The sequence below is a fragment of the Poromitra crassiceps genome (genome assembly GCF_964638095.1).
Source record: "Poromitra crassiceps genome assembly, chromosome: 10".
Lineage (NCBI taxonomy): Eukaryota > Metazoa > Chordata > Actinopteri > Beryciformes > Melamphaidae > Poromitra > Poromitra crassiceps.
In genome coordinates this window covers 11,677,804-11,699,659 of record NC_139631.1, presented here as the reverse complement: position 1 = coordinate 11,699,659, position 21,856 = coordinate 11,677,804, and the positions used below count along the sequence as shown (strand labels likewise).

The 21,856-nt window shown below is 45.5% G+C and overlaps 1 protein-coding gene and 1 pseudogene across 2 annotated transcripts in view; one reads left to right on the top strand and one right to left on the bottom strand.

The window, feature by feature from the left end:
* Positions 1–3,122: 3,122 nt before the first annotated feature.
* The window catches only part of agtpbp1 (ATP/GTP binding carboxypeptidase 1), a gene marked incomplete at both ends in the record, with an annotated part of 39,378 nt that continues 20,644 nt past the window's right edge, over positions 3,123–21,856 (bottom strand). The window contains 14 exons of the mRNA XM_083644643.1: positions 3,123–3,303; positions 7,940–8,100; positions 9,062–9,238; positions 10,754–10,885; positions 11,174–11,303; positions 12,813–12,993; positions 13,721–13,871; positions 14,601–14,745; positions 19,089–19,176; positions 19,536–19,684; positions 19,916–20,005; positions 20,253–20,336; positions 20,528–21,300; positions 21,588–21,704. Of these exons, the coding sequence (XP_083500769.1) occupies positions 3,123–3,303; positions 7,940–8,100; positions 9,062–9,238; positions 10,754–10,885; positions 11,174–11,303; positions 12,813–12,993; positions 13,721–13,871; positions 14,601–14,745; positions 19,089–19,176; positions 19,536–19,684; positions 19,916–20,005; positions 20,253–20,336; positions 20,528–21,300; positions 21,588–21,704 (2,559 nt within the window). The remainder of the gene's footprint in view (positions 3,304–7,939; positions 8,101–9,061; positions 9,239–10,753; positions 10,886–11,173; positions 11,304–12,812; positions 12,994–13,720; positions 13,872–14,600; positions 14,746–19,088; positions 19,177–19,535; positions 19,685–19,915; positions 20,006–20,252; positions 20,337–20,527; positions 21,301–21,587; positions 21,705–21,856) is intronic.
* LOC310783725 (E3 ubiquitin/ISG15 ligase TRIM25-like) lies at positions 15,556–17,540 on the top strand (annotated as a pseudogene). Its single transcript has 2 exons — positions 15,556–15,624; positions 15,936–17,540. The product of its transcript is annotated as an E3 ubiquitin/ISG15 ligase TRIM25-like (transcript).

Genomic DNA, 21,856 nt, shown 5'->3' with positions numbered 1-21,856 from the left:
ACACACACACACACACACACACACACACACACACACACACACACACACACACACACACACACACACACACACACACACACACACACACACACACTGTGGAGTCCACAGTCCAGGTAATGAAAAAAAATCCATTTAGACAGTTTTCAGTTGACCACATTCACATTTTATTTCCCATGTCTTCATTGTAAGCTTAATTTTTTTGTGTTACAATCAGCTTAAAATGGTTTTGCTATCTCAGCTTGTTTACCCCACCAAAACAAAGAAAAACAAAATAAAACATTTCACACCTTTAGCTGCCCAGCACTACGGGGGACATAAAATGTACTAACAAACACAGACACACACTTCTCATAGTACTACAACAGCACATTGTTTCATCACGTTACACATCATTTGTCTCACACACACACACACACACACACACACACACACAGGAAGAGAGATAGAGGCGAAGAAGGAGAGAGACTGGGAGGAGGGAGAGGGAATGATTTGAGGGGGAGGAGTAGAGTGAAAGAGGGAGAGTGCAAATGAGAGCGAGGAAGGCATAATGAGTTGGGGGGCGATCAAACGGAGAGAAAGATCATTGGTTGAACTGAGTAACACATGCGCAGACACACTCACACTCAAATGCCTCATATACATACAGGTTGCATCCCAAAAATATGACTTAATAAATTAGAAAATAAAAACAACACAAAATAGCCATGCGCTAACTGTACAAACGCAACGGAAAATGTATCTCTCCACTTCCATGAACGAAATAATACAACAAACTGACTACTTTTTTTTAGTCTCAGTATAAAGCACCATCCTTTGTTTATACAGGGGTCTCTCACACGCAAATCCACTAAGCTTACACACAGATTAGTGAGAGAAAAACAAAACAGAAAAACAACATTCCAGTATCATTTTTAAAAGAACATTACAACAACATTAACATCAGCTTTGGGCTGGGCTATGATATGAGAACTTCAAACTGGTGAGGTGACTTAAGTTGAGGTTTGCAAAATGTGACATTTTGTTCTTGTATTGTGATGGTTCACATATGCGTGTCTGTGTTTTACGTGTATACAGTATATCCAAAGTGCAAAAGGGTTTTCTGCTTTTTGCAGCTCATGCTATTTCTGCGTTACTGCTATACTTGTTTGCTGTAACATTATATTTTCTAGAATGAAAATGTGAAAACATGACCAGTGTGTGTGAATACTATACATCCTGTCTTTACATTGCAACTGATAATTCAGTGGAGTTACGACCAAGACACTCAACCAAAACCTTTCTGTGCTGGTTTGTGGCATGTGCGTCTATATGTGCATTTCATGTATTGTACCATATTAGGTTTTGCCTCCTTAAAGATGTGAACAGTCTATAGTTGTGTATTTTAAATAAATGTCAGTCTTGGATAAGCAAGAGTACAGCAAGTGAGGTCACAACTCGGGTGCAGCTCTTCAGAGTAGGGTCTAGGTGGGACACTGGGGATGACATTAGCTTCAGAGTAGGGTCTAGGTGGGACACTGGGGATGACATTAGCTTCAGAGTAGGGTCTAGGCGGGACACTGGGGATGCCATTAGCTGTAACCAGTGGGCAAGCTCTGCCCCTTTCCCCCAAAGATGCGGAAGTCTTTGTTTAAGCTGTAATTCCTCGCATGGCCACTTGAGGCAGGACTCAGATGTCCCACGATTTTGGTCTATATAGCTAATTTCACGTTTTCATAACAACTGTAGGGGGGGGTCATATAATTCACGCCCGTTTGGAGTGAAATAGATGATAGAAAAGGGGGTGATTGACAGATCGCTTCTCCAGTGATCGCACAGCTTGAAGATCAAGGACCAATAGCAGGCTCTGGGAAACCCCCATGTCACGTGAGCTGCGGAAGGACTCAACCCATTCCCTCCCACTCTGTTGACGAAAAATCAAGATGGCAACGGCCAACGAATCAACTCCAAATGGGAGAGACCAAAATGAATGGGATAGCTTTGTCCATATTTTTTAGGTCAGTGGCTGTAACCCCCTAGCTAAAGCAAAACTCTCCACCTGACTCCAAATAAAAAAAAGCCTGTCTTCACTATCTATGATATAGAATTGTCTGGTCATCACTAGATCCCATCTGGACACCACCGCCCTGGCTTGTCGGGGAGAGGGGAAGCAAGGACGGAAGGACGAAGAGGACGGCAGTCAGGAAGGAAATAAAATAAATATGAATGCAGGTTGGTTGGATGTGTGTCAGTTAGTTTGGTTGTTCCAGTTTCCCTCAATTGCCACTGGTGTAAAAAAAACAACAACAACACTGGGTCAGGACCCAAAGATGGGTCCCAGGAAAATTAAAATGGCCACTTGTTATATTATGCTACCACAGCCTGTTCAGGGAACGTCAAGGTAGGCTGTCAAATGAGTTGCTTTACAGTCTCACTGGGTTCAAGTTAAGGAGCGGCAGTCAGAGTGCCTGTCGTTTGATGTTCTGGCTAGCTAAGTGAATCTCAGAGGCTATATGGTGTCTGAGGTCAGGGGTTAAAGTTCAGAGTTCATGGAGGTTATAGTGTCATGGCGACTCCTGGGTCAATCATTCATTTAAATCCATCCAGCTCCTTAGTGAGGATTTATTCTAGCCTTCCTGCAGTGACAGGTAGGTGGGGCGTGCCCCTTCAAGAGCAACGCATGTGGCTCCAATGTGCCAACCAGATCCATCCATCTGGAAGAATCGTACCGGAAGCCATTTCACATCGAGACCAACCGATGTTTACCCCAGGTGTGTCGCAAAGTGGTGCCCTGTATAGTGATATATAGTGCATATAACAGGGTGTAGCAAGGGTTGGGGGTGGGAAGCTAACCTCTTTATTCACCGGCTGGAGTGACAAGTAGGTTCAAAATATTTTCGATTGGAAAACGACAATCCGAAGAATGTCTGGTTATATACCAATGTGCCAGGTGTTGAGGAGATGAACACATCAGCCACAGTAAATAAATTAAGCATTATTTGCCTGGTGTTAGTTCCCCCCCCCTGGCCCAGTGGTGGGTGTGATGTGTGGGGGTTAGTCCCTGGCCCAGTGGTGGGTGTGGTGTGTGTGGGGGTTAGTCCCTGGCCCAGTGGCGGGTGTGGTGTGTGTGTGTGTGGGGGGGGGGGTTAGTCCTTGTGGTTGGTCTCCGCGTCAGACAGATGCTCGAGGTGAACAGGGTTGTCGTGGACGTCGGTGGCGTGCTCGTTGTCAGGGTCGGGGTCGTCGTCGTTGCTCTCGGCACTGTAGTCTACCTCCTCCAGGAAGGAAGGCTCGTCCTCATCCATCACGTAGGTGGTGGGGCTGCTGCTAGGCAACAACAAACGACAACATCAGCATCACGTACGTATGACTGACAGATCCCTGTAGGTTGATGATAAAAAATAAAATGAATGACTGCTGTGACAGGGAAAATGTGTATCTCCATCATCAAGCCAGCTTTTAGGAAAACTGGTGCATTTCCCCATTGATGCCTATGCAATTGTTTGTTTTATTTTAAAATGAATTTCAAATGGGTTTCATGCTGCTAGGAATTTACTTGTGACATCGGACATTGATTGGCATTCATTTGAATGGCTGTCCTTTCAAAAGAACAATTTTGAAAAAGAGATGACACGCAGCATGTGATATTAGCATCTTTTCCTGTCACATCCCTAACCCATCTCAACGCTCTCTTTATCTGTCTCTCATGCTTTCCACAGTGACCACTGAAATCAACGGAATGCAATAATAATAATAAAAACAACGAAAGAACGTCATATATCAAACCCATTTCATTTAGAAAAGAAACTCGCACAGTACAGTTCTCCAACAACACACTGAAATATAGCAGAATGTAACACAGGCAAAAAAATACATTCTAATTGAATGTGAGCTGCTAGTGCTAACAAACGGTGCTTGTGTGCCGTCACTGGTCAGACTGGTTTTCCCGTCTCCCTCTGGGTCTTAATGCTTAAATGCTTGCTGCTTCTTTGAGGTTTTAGTGGCTTTAGTGGCTTTTTAATGGTGTTAATGGTCTGAAATGTGATCCCTGGGAGACAGTCGATCAGGGGGCTCAGACACTGCTCTCCCACCATGCTCTCTTCCAGTGTGTGTGTGTGTGTGTAAGAGAGAGAGCAAGAGAAAGAGAGAGCGAGAAAGCAAAATTGTGTGTGATTGAGTATATGTACAGTAAGTGTGTATGTTTGTAACTGTGTGTGTGTGTGTGTGTGTGTGTGTGTGTGTGTGTGTGTGTGTGTGTGTGTGTGTGTGTGTGTGTGTGTGTGAGTGTGTGTGTGTGATGGTATAATAGTCTGGAGGATGGACACATAATGTTGTCCAAAGAGATAAAGACAGAGAGAGTCGTGATCCCAGAGTGAAAGATCCTCAACCATTAACGGCCATTATAGAAATGCTGCCACCCACCCACGCCCCCTCTCTCTCATACACGCACACGCACACGCACACACACACACACACACACACACACACACACACACACACACACACACACACACACACACACACACACACACACAATCACAAACATAAACACACAACCTTACACATCAATGTCCTCTCAGTGCCTGCCTTTTAACTCATTGTTGTGATGACCGATTAAATGATAAGTGGTACCATAGCAAACTCCACAAATAAGCCATAAAGCTGCGATGGGAGCGGCCAAAACCCAAAGGATGCTCACGCAAACAAACACACACACACACACACACACACACACACACACACACACACACACACACACACACACACACACACACACACACACACACACACACACACACACACACACACACACTTTATGAGTCTCTTAGTGATCAGACACATAAATGATAAATGAATATATCAATATGAGAGGAGAGTAGGCTACTGTAGTAGAAGAGAGAGAGACAATGAGAGACAGAGAGAGAGAGACAGAAAGAGAGACCTGAGTCTTAAGTGGTGGCGAGTACAAAGCCATCCTTCTACGTCGAGCGCTTTAACAAAGCTTTGGAAGAGAGATGGCCGAGGATTGAAGATATAAATGAAATAACCTGTGTGGTCAGAGCTTGGTTTTGGGCCAGGTTTAATCATCTCTTCGCGGTGCTGAACTGAAACAGAATCGAATCGATTTGGACCTCCGAATTCTGACCTGGGGATTTTAATAGAGGTGATTTGATAGAAAGCCATGTGGGCGGTTGTTTGGGTTTAGAAGAAGGGTGGCTCATGGTTTGAAGCTGTGTCTTATTAAACTACAGATCAAGACCCAAAATGCTCTCAAAAATGACATGGGTGCTACTAGCATTTTAAAATGAGCCCGTGCCCCAAGGTAGGAGACTACATTTGGGTCTAAAATTGGGCTTTTGGCTGAACAACTTTGACAATCCCTCAATTAAGGGTACAAGAAATGGCATGCTGCTAAAATAATCGATACAAATTCTATACTGTAAATAAATTCTATGAATGTAATAATTATATTAACAGTTGGAACAGTTGGAATTTCCTTTCCATCTATTTAAAATCTACCTTTGGTAAGAGCTGACTGAGCTGTTACCTGTGTCAAAGCACCCTATTGGCGCCGCCTGTCGTGGCAGTAAAGTGTTTTTCTTTGGCTGCGAGTTCAGTGAGTTTTGGTCGTAGACGGATAAGCCTTCATACCGTTGGAATCTGTGGATTCTCAGCTTTCGTTTGACATATTGTTGGACTCGTATTGGTACAGAAACATGGAAAAAGTCCAAACCACCGCGGCAGTACTTTTGTGGTAATAGGGTATTTCGAAACAGGTAACATCTGTAGGTGTGACAGAGAAACAGACCAGACCAAGATCAAGATCAAAGACCTAATGAATCCCTGCTGATATCCTTGGGCAAAGCAAACAGGATGTGATAGGGAGGTAAACAGGATGTGATAGGGAGGTAAACAGGATGTGATAGGGAGGTAAACAGGATGTGATAGGGAGGTAAACAGGATGTGATAGGGAGGTAAACAGGATGTGATAGGGAGGTAAACAGGATGTGATAGGGAGGTAAACAGGATGTGATAGGGAGGTAAACAGGATGTGATGGGGAGGTAAACAGGATGTGATAGGGAGGTAAACAGGATGTGATAGGGAGGTAAACAGGATGTGATAGGGAGGTAAACAGGATGTGATAGGGAGGTAAACAGGATGTGATAGGGAGGTAAACAGGATGTGATAGGGAGGTAAACAGGATGTGATAGGGAGGTAAACAGGATGTGATAGGGAGGTGTAAACACAGTATAGGTTTGGCTTGTAGGTCAAGTTACAATTAACGAGCTTGTCTTAACAGCTGAACGTCCATGCTTTGAGGGCATGGGCAAGTTAGTGGATGAAACAGAGAACATAGGCTCTGACAGACTCAGGATCCAGTCACAATATGACATTTGTTCCATCAGACAATTGATATTTAAATTCTGTTTTCTGACTTTGGATGGAATGGCTGAATTGATTGAAGTTGAAACTGATTGTAGAAATCAAACTCGTGATGCTCTTATCAAGTTCATCCTATTAAAATGATATTGCATTAAAAATTCCTCTCAGATATTATATTGATAGTGAGACGTAGGAGGAGCCCGGCCTGGAGTCACCCACACAGGGCCTAGACCCTCCATGCACCGAAGGGCCTTACAATACTGCGGTGTAGCACTAACTCTATTGCAGCGGATTGGGCGTGATCAACCCTTCCGCGGGCAACGTTGCAGACAGAGTAGGAAGGCTGATCCGTGAGCGCTGCTTCTGGGACGCGGGTCGGGGTCTTAATCGGCCTCGGCTGGGTCTACTGGGCGAGGGTGTATGATGTTGAGAGACCCGAAACACCTTACGACCCCAGCTAACATCACGGATGACGCGTCCCAGCGCATGCTGTAGCATGTATTTTAAATCTATACTGTACTGACTTGACTTGATTTTCTACATTTAGAATTGAGAGTGAGACTTGACATTAATGACATGGAGATGCCTTATAATCTACATTTAGACTTGTTCCTCAGACTTGGGACTAATTTTGCATAATTTTGAATGGAGGCAGGAGGGGGAATCTTTTCCTTTCTTTTCATCAAGTTTTTTTCTCAATTTTCTTATGTTTTCTCCCCAATTGTTTTTGGCCAATTCCCCCTGCTGTCCTGCTCATTGCTCCAGCCCATCTGCCGATCTGAGGAGAGTTGTACAGTAGGCTAGCACATGCTTCCTCCGATACATGTGTCCACCGATTCTTTTCACCTGACAGCGAGGAGTTTCACTGGCAGGACATATCATGTGGGAGGATCACGCTATTCCCCACAGTGTCTGCCCCCCCCGGTCCCGAACAGGCACCCCGAGCGACCAGGACACATACCTCTAAGCCAGCTTCCCACCCGCAGACATGGCCAATTGTGCCTACCAATGTTGGTAGGCAGGGAATCTACTCCTGCAATACCTGGACGCCCCCAAACAGTGTTTAACAGTGCCATCTTATCATATCTACTGTCTCACTGTTGCCTTGGAAAGTGCCTCTGTGTGTAGGTGTCAAATGTTTAATCAAAAACTCCTCTTGCTTTTTGTTTTACACTCTAGTACTGCAATAATTAGAATGCCGGGAATTATGCATCCTCCTTCGCCGCCTCCAGAGTTGTCATTATCTTCATCACACATGATCATCGATAGAATATCAATGACGCTCGTAGTTGCGATGCATATTATTTATGCATCGCAACTACGAGCAGGCCCTCATTTGTTCCTTGAGTCGCGCTTCAGAGGAGCGCTGGAGACACAGTTGCACAGCTGAGTGAGTATCAGTGCCAGGGGGGATACTGCCTGCTGCAGTAATGAGGGTGTTTTGTGCAGAGAAAACTGAAAACAGTGTGATCTGGTGTTTGTCTGTGTGTACCTACACAAACTGTAGTGTTTATGTGTGAGCTGGTGACGTTGCAAAAGGTCTGTATAAAACCATTCCCCACATTCTGTGTGTCTAACCTGGCCACTTTACAGCGTGTCTCCATCAGATCGCTCTCCACGTCTAACAGGTGTTGGTGGTTGCGGAGCCCCAAGGGAGAGGTCAGCCTCTTCAGCCTCAGCAGGGCCACACAGAACTGGGCTCCCATCTCCTCCAGTTCCCTGGTACCAATCTGAAGACCCTGGAGAAGACACGCACACATACACATGAGAGAAAATACTACCGGTAATATGTTTGCCAGTAGACTGGCACACACGAACATGCACAACTGCTCAACTCACACAATAACAAAAACATGCATAAAGCACATCAATATGTAGCAAAGATCTAACTACAATCGGCTTCAAAATGTTTCAAAGATCTAACTACAATCGGCTTCAAAATGTTTCAAAGATCTAACTACAATCGGCTTCAAAATGTTTCAAAGATCTAACTACAATCGGCTTCAAAATGTTTCAAAGATCTAACTACAATCGGCTTCAAAATGGCTGCTGTGGTTTCTACAGCTGCTGTGGAGCTGGTGGACAGAGCGTTCCTCAGTAACGGATTGTCCATCTTCAAGCACTCCGATCCCCCGATGCTGTAATGCAACGTATGGAGCTACTGTAGCTTTATGACCCGACTATGATAGTAAATCCCCTTCCCAGGAAACCCACCCCAATGCACTCACGCATGCACCCCTTACCTCCTCCACACACCACGCTCACGCACACACCTTGCCCCCGATTCATCCCACAAACTTTCATGCTTATTTCCCCCCAGAGCAGAGCTAAGAGGGAACATCTAAACTTGGACTGGGCTGAGGAGAAATGCAACCACAACTCACTAGGCATGAGTTCCTGCACATCTGGACAAATACTTTCAAACAAACCAATGGGGGGGGGGGGGGATTTGGGGGGGTTTAATCAGCGGCAAACTGGCAACCTAAGACCGCCCCTGGGTCTGTCAGATGTTGACATTGGCGAAATCCGTCAGGAAGCAGAGTAAGGATGGAGTCGGAGAGAGGGAAAGATGGAAGGAGAGAGAGAGAGAGAGAGAGAGAGAGAGAGAGAGGACTGTGGCTCCACCTGGTGGACATTATGAGACTCATGGGGCCAGCTGCCTCTCTCACATGTAAATGCATGTGTACAGTACATACACACCTTGTATTTGCCCTGGTCGCAGCCACAGAGCGTGCTCTCCATGGTGTAGCTGCGTTGTACTCCTATCTCCCTCCACACGACCACGCGAGCCGTCGACTCCTTGGAGCGCTCCACCACAAAACTGCAGCTGGCCATGCTGAAGGCTGGGGCTATCTGGGACAAGATCTTAGGCAGCGTCTGAGATCAAACAGGAAAGATGATAAGTTTGTGTGTGTGTGTGTGTGTGTGTGTGTGTGTGTGTGTGTGTGTGTGTGTGTATGTGTGTGTGTGTGTGTGTGTGCGTGCGTGTGCGTGTGCGTGTGTGTACACCTCAGTTTGTAGATAGCAATTGCTTGGAAAAGCAGTGGTGATGGCTCCAGCTATCAAAAATCTTTGCTGTGGTCATGTAGCCTTAAATGGTATGTTCAACAGAGAGCTAAGCATGTTTCAAGACGATGAAAACATTTAAGATTTCACTAAAAGAGCACTGCACTTCAAACAGGTTAACTAGGGTTACAGAGCAGCCATGTGAATAGAATGTCCCACAAGCATCTTTTTAGTTTTAGCACTGCTAACAACAACAACAACAACAACAACAACAACAACAACAGTGGTATGCAGTGGACACCTGCACTAAGATGTGACTCAGCAGCCCCCAAGCTTTCCTTTTATATCTCCAATCAATAATTTATTTGGCCATATGTTTTATTTGGAATTTGGACTGGTACATGGAAAGTAGGATTTTCATTACATCATAACTCAAAATAAAAGTCAGTTTAATGTCAAAGTAAAAAAAAAAATGTTACTGGTTCAAATTACTTGGAAGGCCTTTTACATCTGGCATTAATGTGTGTACTGGGTTATCTGATTGTAATGGGATATCGCAAAAACCCATAAAGTCCAGGTGTAAATGTACCCAAGTCAAGATCTGATCACCCAAACCACCTGCGGGAGCGGTCAGAGGAGCTACGTCAATGGAAATAAACTTTCATGCATGCATCCAAGCAGGAAACACACAAATCAAACAGGAGGCAGGTAGCTCAGATTGTATCATCGTGTCCACAAATGTCAGGAAACAAGGTGTTTAGGAAGTGACGTGTGACAGTCTGTGTTTGGGCGAGGGAAAGATAAATCAGATGTCAATGTGTATGCCGGCCGGAGACACATTTGTCAGTGTAAACACAATCCTGCTACATCAAAACAAGACACAATGTGGATACGACACGCATGTTAATAGCAGGTGTAAGTCTGACAACATTCCCTATGGCTGCTCCCATGACCCATACCAATCTCTTTCCTGATCTAATCCAATACAAATGCAACTGAATGAAGCTGGTCTCACTAAGTTAATGCAATAAATATTCATTGATGTGAGAAGAGTAATTTGAAACAGAGGGGGAGATTGAGAGTGTGTTGGGGTAATGAGTCTATGTTGATTAACGTGTGTGTGTGTGTGTGTGTGTGTGTGTGTGCGTGTCCACAGAAGGCTTGTTTGTGTTTGTGTAAAGGATATTATGTCTGTGTTTCTGAGACGATATTGTGTCTTTCTGTCTGCCTATAGAAACATGGCCATGGTTCGATCATAACCTGTCTCCCATGTCTTCATGGAGGACTATGGGAACATGAAGTGTGTGTGTGTGTGTGTGTGTGTGTGTGTGTGTGCGTTTGCGTGCGTGCGTGCGTGCGTGTGGGCATGCATACGCATGTGCTCACTCTGTATCCCAGGTCCTCCTGCAGGTCACAGGAGGTAGCACTGATATTGGACTGCCAGACGGTCTCCTTTACACTGCAGCCATACATAAACACATTCTTCTTTCGGGAATGACCATGGTAGTCGCAGAAAACCTACACACACACACGCACGCACATGCACATGCACACGCACACAAACACACGCAGAGAAAGGAAGGTTACACATTTATTACGTCTATTTGCATGTTGTTCACAAACAATAACAGTGAACCAAACATGCCTGTGGCCATGTTAAAATAATAAGTATATAAACAAACAACATACATGGGAACAAAAACAACTGGAGGAGGTAACAGGTACAGTTACAATTCTATATAGTTTCAATGAGCAAGATGTCCTCAGGGATTTAAACAACAAACTGCAAATAAATAGAGGTCATACCATTGGTGCTCTCTGTGTGTGTGCGAGGTACTGCAGCAGGCTCTTAGTGTGGTAGATGGTCGGGTGGAGCTCCAGATTGGGGCTCTGCCACTGGCGATTCAAGTCCTCTCCACTCAAAGAACAACGATGACTACAGGAGACAGGAGGGGAGAGGAGGACAGAACAGGAGACAGGAGGGGAGAGGAGGACAGAGCAACAGGAGACAGGAGGGGAGAGGAGGACAGAGCAACAGGAGACAGGAGGGGAGAGGAGGACAGAGCAACAGGAGACAGGAGGGGAGAGGAGGACAGAACAGGAGACAGGAGGGGAGAGGAGGACAGAACAGGAGACAGGAGGGGAGAGGAGGACAGAGCAACAGGAGACAGGAGGGGAGAGGAGGACAGAGCAACAGGAGACAGGAGGGGAGAGGAGGACAGAACAGGAGACAGGAGGGGAGAGGAGGACAGAGCAACAGGAGACAGGAGGGGAGATGAGGACAGAGCAACAGGAGACAGGAGGGGAGAGGAGGACAGAGCAACAGGAGACAGGAGGGGAGAGGAGGACAGAGCAACAGGAGACAGGAGGGGAGAGGAGGACAGAACAGGAGACAGGAGGGGAGAGGAGGACAGAGCAACAGGTAGAGAGTTTCTCAGAACAAACATTCTTGTGTGCGTAAATAAATATACATGAAGGTGTGACCTTTATGCAGGTCCAAGTTGGGTTTCATGTGCAGATGTATGTGTCTCCTGTGTGTGTGTGTGTGTGTGTGTGTGTGTGTGTGTGTGTGTGTGTGTGTGTGTGTGTGTGTGTGTGTGTCCATCATCACTGTGCCTATGTTCTACAGTGGTTTTCAACCAGGGGGTCGGGACAACCCGGGGGGTTGTGAGATAATTGCAAAATGATTTACAGTATGCGATCAGGAGAAGGAGGGGGAAAAACACATTTCTACTATACACATTTATCATGATGTTTCCCCACCAGATTTTTCTTTAACTTCTTTAACTTGAACTTTAACTCCAAAACTGCTGAGAAACACTGTTCTATTCAGCAGCACCCATCTCCAGCCTTGTTCTGGGATCAAAGCTCATTCAATCCGGCTCTCTTGTGGCAACCCACATTGGAAGCAGGATTATAGCTGGTTTGATGACTGAGTTTCATGGTGAGACCCTCTGCTATCCACTCCTTCAATGGCTTTGAGCATTAAACCCGTTGCTATCCACTCATTCAATGGCTTTGAGCATTAAACCCGTTGCTATCCACTCATTCAATGGCTTTGAGCATTGGGGCTACCTAGAAATGCATGCCTCTCACATGCTCTAGGGCAGGGGTTCCCAACCTTTTTTGTGCCAAGGACCGGTAGATACATGGAAAAAAAGGTCGCAGACCGGTTGTCAATTTGAATGGTTTTAGTTACATATATATTTACTCACCAGGTGGCGACAAAGGGTAAATAACAGCCTTTTGTGTTGTACTGTATGTAGCCTACAGTATTTATGCTTTTGTTTCAACTACAAACCGATCCGGCTCGCGGCCCGGTACCAAATGCGTTGCGGCCCGATACCGGTCCGCGGCCCGGTGGTTGGGGACCACTGCTCTAGGGGGCTGCTGCCCACTGTGTAATGCTTGTGTGTGCGTCTGAGTCGGTGAGCTTTTGACTCACTTTCCATTGATGACTCCATCAGGGTTGAGCATGGGGACTATCTTGAAGATGTAGGCCTCTCTCAGGCTGCTTGCCAGCGGGCTGGTGCCCATCAGGAACTCCAGCGTGCCCTTCATCACCCAGCTGGCATTGGTCTCCCCAGGGTGCACTCGAGCAGACAGGAAGATCAATGGACGGTTTCCTGGAAGGCGAGAACAGAAAAAAGTCTGAAACGATTCAAACCGCAGTCAGTGAACTACAATGGACTACAGCCCACTTTGAGAAAAGAGTTGGCAGGAGTTGCCCTGATCCCACAAGCCTAATCTCATGCATAATACCAATCTCCCCAACTGCCTTGCATACATTAGCGAGAAAGGAGCAATTATCAACTTTATTATTAAATCTTGTGTTATTCGATGGTGTCCCGGGCTGCCCGCTGCTTATATAGCAGAGTTGTTGAGCCCCTATTCTAGCAGTCGGCCTTGTCGATCATCTGATCAAGGCAATTTATTTGTTCCCTTGTTCCTACTTTAAATGCAGAGGTGATCGTGCTTTTGCGGTTGTAGCTCCAAAACTTTGGAACAGCCTTCCCCTCCCATCAGATCTGCTGAAAATGGTTTGTTTTACACGGCTTCTCAAAACTCATTTCTATGTTAGCCTTTTTATTAAAATCTCACTCCATTTTCCTAAAGTGTTGTTATGTGCTTTAACTTTTGCCAATGTGTGATATGTATGTACGTGTGTGTGTGTGTGTGTGTGTGTGTGTGTGTGTATTAATCTATGTATGTATGTATGTATGTATGTATGTATGTATGTGTGTATGTATGTCTGTATACTGTACTTGCATTTGTGTCTGTTTTATATGTGAAAAACTTTGTAATTGTGTTTTAAAAAGTGCTATATAAATCAATGATGACACGGTTACTTACTAAACTGACAGATGTGGTCATTGGAGGTTGACTCAGGCATGGCGGTGATGGTGAGGAGGGGGCAGCTGTTTCCTCCCAGGGTTTCACACAGGACATCCTGCCTGAGGTAGATCTGAGGGGTCCTCAAAGCCTCCAGCTTGGACAGGTGCATCTGGGGACACGGTGATAGATCACAATTTCATCAGCATTTCAATTATTATTAGAATGACTTGCATTTTTTTTTTATTGTAAAGCCCCACTCCTCTCTGGTGCTTAACATTGCAGTGTTGTTTTGTTGCACTTGTTTTTCACTGGGCCTCTTATGATGAAAGGATTCAGACGGTGACCTTGTCTATTGTTGCTCTGATTCTAAGCCAGCCTAGGCCTGAAAATGTCATTGTTATTATAATTATTATTATGGGCATAATGAGAGTGGGTGACAGTTCAGAGCACACTGAGAGCTGAGGCTTGGAGATGGAAGGTCAGGTGGTATAGGTAGAATACATCAGGAGACAGATGCATCTGCCAACAGGGCAGCAGAGTGGGAGGCGTAGCACAACCGGGATACGACAATTATTACATGCAGAAGCAAACACACACTAAAGCTGGAAGTGGAAGCTGGAAGCATAACAGAAATGCTAATTTCTATATTTATTTATTTAGAGTATAACAGCGTGTGTACTGCTTAGGCAGTGGGTATAATGAGAATTTAAATTGTGCAGGTGCAAGGGGGATAGGGGGTAGAAAATAGTACTGTACATAGTAAAATAAGTAATAGTAAAATTAGCTTTTTGGCTAGCAGATTGTGGAAGGAAAGACTTTGTCCTTGCGTCCTTGCGGAACATGTATAATTAAATACCGTAGTAGACCTCTAAGAGAGATAGTCGTTCTGTAATACTACCTTGAGAGTAGAGTATGTATACGGGTAGTGATAAGCAAAGTAGCAGACATCATCCTTATGGCTGAAACTTGTGCTGAAGCTCATTGTGTAATAGGATTTCCCTTTCTGACCGCCCGCTGCAATGGAACTCCTAGAGAAATGGTTCCTAGGGAGAAAAGAGGAAATTACAATTTCAGCAAATGTTGGGAGACAAATACAGACAGAAAATCATAGAGGGAGCACTTTTCAGATGCTCTGTGCACTTATACGCACTTCTCCTCTAGAGGAACTGTCAAAAATCTTGCGATGCTAAATCCATTGCTGTTAATACTCTTCACACTGTCAAATTCACTTTATCCAAGTAATTAGCTATAATGTAGCTTATAGAGACTAATAGCAGTCTATATAAACTAGAAATAACCTCCTTGCGGTTGTACTGTAGTAAATAGAATAACTTAAATAAAGATGTTATATTTACTACCTACTCCATGACCCTTGGAAGTAGGTGAAGTTGTGCCAGAAAGCCAAAATGATGAAGCATAGGTTAAGGACACTACACACCGTTTTACCACCCTGGTTTTAATTTCCCATTATTCAATTGACACAACAAATCCAAAGTTTAACTGTTCATTTGTATTTGTCATAATCAATCTTCACTTCATATTGCAAACGAGAGCTAAACACACACAAACTGCTCCTCTTCCTGGAATGAAGCCAAACCTGTTAGCCCCTCCCTCTTCTACCAGGACTCAAACACAGACAGTTTATTATGTCCACATACTACCCTGATCCCTCCCCTTTCACAGATCTGGGTGCAAAGAGCATGTTGTGAAGTGCAAGAGCTGACAAGCCCATTCACTGTAGATCAGCAAATGAACGTGATGAAAAGGAACAGAGGATTGGTTTGGATCAGAGTCCAACGTCTTTCTATTGAGAGACAGTGAATCTATCTGACTCACTGTCATTGAGAAGCGAAATGGCGCAGCAAGGACTTCAGCTGTTCAGGGGAAAACTATGCTGTTCCATCTGTCTGGATCTACTGAAGGTGAGGTCCGCAGAGGCAGACAAATGTCTTTAGTCTTTAAATCTGTGATTGAGGAAAGGCGTACTTACGACAGTGTCAGAGTGACGAGGCTCAGTACCAATACGTAATGGCACTTGATTCGGGAAGGGGGGGGGGGGGGGTGAAAAAACTGTCTTTCATTTTACTTGATTCAATTTTTTTCATGTGATGCATTTTGCTTGCTCTCTTACCCAAATTTGATCTTATTCACTTTGCCTCAATGCTGTTTCATGTAAAGCGAGTTGAATTGCCTTGTTGCTGTAATGTGCTATACAAATTGCCTTGCCTTGAAGGATCCGGTGACTATTCCCTGTGGGCACAGCTACTGCATGAGCTGTATCAAAAGCTGCTGGGATGGAGAGGATCCGAAGAAAATCCACAGCTGCCCCCAGTGCAGACAGACCTGCACACTGAGGCCTGTCCTGGTGAAAAACACCATGTTAGCAGAGTTGGTGGAGGAAGTGAAGAAGACAGGACTGTAAGCTGCTCCTCCCGATCACTGCTATGCCAGACCTGGAGACGTGGCCTGCGATGTCTGCACTGGCAGAAAGCTGAAAGCCCTCAAGTCCTGTCTGGTGTGTCTGGCCTCTTACTGTGAGCAGCACCTCCAACCTCACTGTGAATCCTCCATCTTTAAAAAACACAAGCTGGTCGACCCCTCCCAGAAGCTACAGGAGAAGATCTGCTCTCGTCATGACGAGGTGATAAAGGTGTTCTGCCGTACTGATCAGCAGTGTATCTGTCTTCTCTGCTCCATGGATGAACACAAAGGCCATGACACAGTCTCAGTTGCAGCAGAATGGACTGAGAGGCAGAAAGAGCTCGGGGTCAGTTGCCACAAAATTCAGCAGAGAATCCAGGACAGGGAGAAAGACGTGAAGATGCTTCAACAGCAAGCGGAGGCTATCAATCACTCTGCTGATAAAGCAGTGGAGGGCAGTGAGAAGATCTTCAATGAGCTGTTCCATCTCATTGAAAAGAGAAGCACTGAGGTGAAGGAGCAGATTAGATCCCAGCAGAAAGAGGAAGCAAGTCGGGCTGAGGAACTTCAGGAGAAACTGAAGCAGGAGATCGCTGAGCTGAGGGGGAAAGAGGCTGAGCTGGAGCAGCTCTCACACACAGAGGATCACATGCAATTTCTACAAAGTTACCCCTCGCTGTCACGTCTCAGTGAATCCACAGACTTTCAAAGCATCGATATCCGTCCTCTGCGCTACTTTGAGGATGTGACTGCGACTGTGTCAGAGGCCAGAAATAAACTACAGGACATTCTTACAGAGGAATGGCATAAGATTTCCTCGACAGTGACTGAAGTGGATGTTTTACTGCCACCACCACAGCCAGAGCCCAAGACCAGAGCTGAATTCTTACAATATTCATGTGAAATCACACTGGATCCAAACACAGCAAATACAGTGCTGTCATTATCTTGTGGGAACAGAAACGCAACGTGTATGAGAGAAGAACAGTTATATTCTAGCCACCCAGACAGATTTGTTAACTGCTGGCAGGTCCTGAGTAGAGAGGGTCTGACTGGACGTTGTTACTGGGAGGTGGAGAGGAGGTGGAAGGGAGTCTCAATAGCAGTCACATATAAAGATGTTAGCAGAACAGGGAGTGAAAGTCAATTTGGATACAATGACAAGTGTTGGGCATTATATTATTACAATAATAGTTATCAGTTTAGACATAACAATATCACAACCCCCATCCCGGGCCGCCTGTCCTCCAGAGTAGGAGTGTACCTGGATCACAGGGCAGGTATTCTGTCCTTCTACAGCATCTCTGAAACCACGACTCTCCTCCACAGAGTCCAGACCACATTCACTCAGCCTCTCCATCCTGGACTGCGGTTTCGTAATTTTGGAGACACAGTTGAGTTGTGTAAACTCAAGTAGACAGGAGTGATTTAGCAGCCATGTGTGAGATACTTCTTCTTCTTTTGTCACCACTTTGTTGCTCAGCGCTTATTGCTGTGGTGTTTCTGCACTGCACTTTCCACAGATCACCTGTCAATCAAAGTGTGGGCGGGACTGTGGCGTCATTTTTCCTTGGATTTTCTGTTGATGATGTTTGAGTTTCTGTAGGTGGCGCTCTTTTCTTTGTCTTTCCTTTGCTTTGTGTTATATCAGTTGGTGATAGAGAGTATCCAAACAGGCAGGATTTACGGTCACCCGCCTCCGTCTGCTTCAGGTTATTTATTAGTGCTGGTTCGGCAGTGCAGCTTGTCTCCTCTCCTCTCTGGTCTTGTGTAGATAAACTGCACTGTTACCTGAGCAGAGTCATTCCTATGTTCCCAAGGTCCTATGTTCCCAAGGTCCTATGTTACCCAGCTCTATATTGCACATAATGGGAACCTGAAAAAGATGTTCCCCAGCTCTGTATTCAATAGCAGCAGCTAGCTAGCTATTTCCTTTCGAACGGACAAGCTAGGGGGTGTAGTTTGGTCGAAATAAAATAATTCCTACATGAGAATGCTCACAACAAAAATTCTCTTGAGTAACCGGGCCATGATTTTTGGAAAGAGACATTTCTGCTCATCAGTGCCATCCAGTTCCATTGTATTTGAAGGAAAAAAGCAGACATCGCCACGGCAGATATCTCCAAAACTCGGCAACTCACACCAAAACAATCTAGATCGATAAATAGCACTACAGGTAAGAGGAAAAATACAGTATGCCTCTGCCAACAAGTTGCTGTTTACATCCGTGTCTGTCCAGACTCATAACATACGTATGTAGTGGAGACTTTGAAGTGAATAATTTCCAGTGACAAACAAGCTTCGTCACACGGTGCAACGGCAATCATCTGAAGCTCAATAGCAGCAAAACCAATGAGCTTGGTGGACTACCAGAGGAACAGGAGGACCCCTGTCCTGGTTGTCATCCAGGGAGAGGAAGTGAAGAGGGTGGAATTAACTTGTATCTCGGGCTCCAAATCAATATAATTAATGTGGTGTCTGCAAAAGTGACAGCAGAGAATGACCCAAGATTCTGCTAAAGTGGTAAGCAAAACATTATGATGTCACAGTGAAGTTGACCTTAGAACTTTAGGATATAAAATGTCATCACTTCATCATTTTATCCTCCCAGTGGAGGTTTGTGCCAAATTTGAAGACATTTCCTCCAGGCGTTCCTGAGATATCGTGTTAATGAGAATGGGACGGACGGAAATGAGGTCATAGTGACCTTGAACTTTGGCCTTTAACGAGAATGAGATGGACGGACGGACAGACGGATGGACGGACAACCTGTAAACAGAATGCCTCCGGCCACGGCTGTCCCAGCAGAGGCATAAAAAATAAAGGTAGTGATAAGCAATGTGAGGCATGTTTTAACACGATCCGCTGTAACACACCTTATTCAAAAGGTCATTTGTGGTTTTCATTTTAATACATGAGGGGTCTGGTCTGGCATTTTGAGACCTGGTGAGTCTACTGTACCTACTTGTAGTAACAGATGTCTGCGCCTGTTCTGACCCAGCGAGGCCTGCCACTGATCGCTTCCTGCACAGAGTACATCAGCACCTGCATCCCTGCACACGCACCCGCAGACACACACAAGACACCAGGGGGTGTTCAGTGCAACAACAAAAAAGAGTGAACAGAATATTGTTAATAATTGTTAATATTTTGGTGGAAGAAGACAAAGTTGGGGGGGAGGGAGGCTAAAAACATGACTGAAACAGGAAAACAGAAGCTAAAACCTTTGATAATATCTGTCCAAAATGATCATATGTGTGCCTTGATAGCCTTTAGATTTAAGAATCGAGATTCATTTAAAGCTGAAGCATAGCCATCTATGGGTCAGTTGAAGAATGCACCCAATTTGATGTTTTGGCTTTTAGAGTTGGGTCTGTGTTTGTTTTCGTCGAGGTGTCGTCGTGCCTCTCACCGTAGTTGAACTGGCTGTTGGACTTCTCACAGTTGATGATGTTGAAGCGGTAGGTGGCTCCGACGCGCATGCCGCTCACCTCAAAGTAGAACCACTGGTGGTAGTGGTTACTGTTGATGTCTGAGTTCAGAACCAGGTCATACTCATACCTGGAGAAACACAAAAAAACATAAATGCAACCGCAGACCATGACTTCATCAACCATATACAGTACAGATTCTAACACATTATCTAATTTCGGTTTATGTTTTTAAGCAAACAATGGCAAGAAATTATGCTCTTCACTGTTGTTTATGTAATAAAAGCTAATTCTACTGTAATTGTACTGTCATTTTGGAATTACAACTGATTGTACTGTAAGTGAGTCAGCAAATGCTTACTTCCTAACTTGAATAGCCTTCCTGAGGTTGCCAGACTCAAACTGCGAGTTGAACTTCAGTGACTCACCATCGTCGTCAATCACAGGACAACTGAAACACAACAGCAACAACAGTGTTTATGGGGGACAAATGATACTCTTGAGAAGTCACTGCCCTTTACGTAATATGCAGCAAAATATAATTTAGTTGACAAATGGAGCTATTTTGCTTTGTGAAAGTCATGCAGGGCTCTCAACAATACAGCTTTTGTCATTGCTTGAACAAAAAAGTGAAAGCACCAGTGACAAAGGTTAAGGCTACAATGTTAGAAGAGAGTTATCTTAGAAGAGAGACTCACTTGGGAATGTCCAGGTCATAAACTACTTTATCCAAAATGTCGTTAGGATGAATCAGCCTCTCAATGTCCTGGAATATCTTGGACCTTCAGGAGCACAAATGAACAAGTCATTGTTAAGAGATGCCATTTCCCTTCACCCCAACCTTCCATCCTCTCACACTCAGCAAAGTGTGTAAAAAAACTGTAGCCCTGGGATCCTGTGACCAAGGCATACTGAATCATGTTGCTTATCCGAGTATTTTTACATCCCACCAACCTCATTTCAAATATCTCACCTCTGTACGCCGTAAGCTCTCTCCAGGAGGGGTTCCCTAAAGGTCGGGGCTACGTGTCCAAAGTAGTCTGGGTAAGCCACTTCAGTGTACTGGGGGACCGAATGCGTTCCCTTCACCTTCGCCACGTACAGGTCCGGGTCGTGGAGCGGGAGGAGCAGGGCCGTGTCTGGGACCTCCAAAACGGCTCCCTCTCCTCCCTCCTCCTCGGGACCCTCCGAACCACAGTCGGAACCCCCTGCGCTGCCGCCTCCGCCTCCCACGCGGCGCGTAGCGATGCCCCCCAACAGCAGAGGAGACTGTATATGTCTCGTAGCGTTGACCGTCGCGTCGCCTCCCCCTTCGCCTCCTCTTCCTCCTGCGCTCAGTGGCCCCTCCCCTTCCAGAGCGACCCGCTCCAGCACACGTGCCAGTTCCTGCTCTAGCCTCGCCTCTTGAGAAGGCGGCCTGGTCTGGGAGGGAGGGGTCGTGGGGCCTTCGTCTTTTTTGTCTTGGTCCGTGGTGAGGTGGATGGTGTCCAGTTCCAGCGGCGGCAGAGGAGCAGGGAGAGGAAGAGAGGGGGCGGTGGGAGGAGAGACAGACGGAGGAGGCCCGCCGTCTTGTCCTTTGATGAGGTGGCGTTCCTCCTCGGGCGTCAGGACGGGAACCTGCTTAGGCGGTAGGGCTTGAGCTGTGGGCACTATGATTGGTCGAGTGAATCGAGTGGCGGCCGATGATGAGGAGAATGATGATGAAGATGTGGTGGAGGCACTCTTTGGGCAGTCAAAGTTATACCCCTGTCGGAATAAGAGAAATTACCCACTGTCTTTCATTATATTTCCATGCATTTATATAGGTTTCATTCCAAAATGCTATCCAGTTCGGGGCAAACTGCTCCCTGAAATTCATCAGGCAATATTTGAAAAACAACTGATTCTGTATTCAAAAACAAACAAGTGGAAAAAAAGAAGAAAAAACGAGACGAGACAGACATGTGTGTTGAAATGATGAATACGGTTGGTGTGAGGGAATTTCTGCCCGTGTATCATAGCTTTACTGCCAAAGGCCAGCAGGTGATACTGACCTGGAAGTCTTCAGATAGTTCCAGGAAGAACCTCTCGTAGACCCTCAGCTCCTCAAACGGACGGCCGTTGCTCTCTTTGGGACGCAGCTTGTTCATGTCCGTCTCTATGTCGTCATTCTGAGAGAAAGAAGAGAGAGAAAGAAGAGAGAGAAAGGAGGGGGAGATGAGAGACAAACAGAGCGAGAAGGAAATGGAGTGGGTACAGACAAGAATTCTCTATCTTAAATGCTGGTAGCTGGTGGTTTTGCTGCCCTCTTTGGGACACAGCT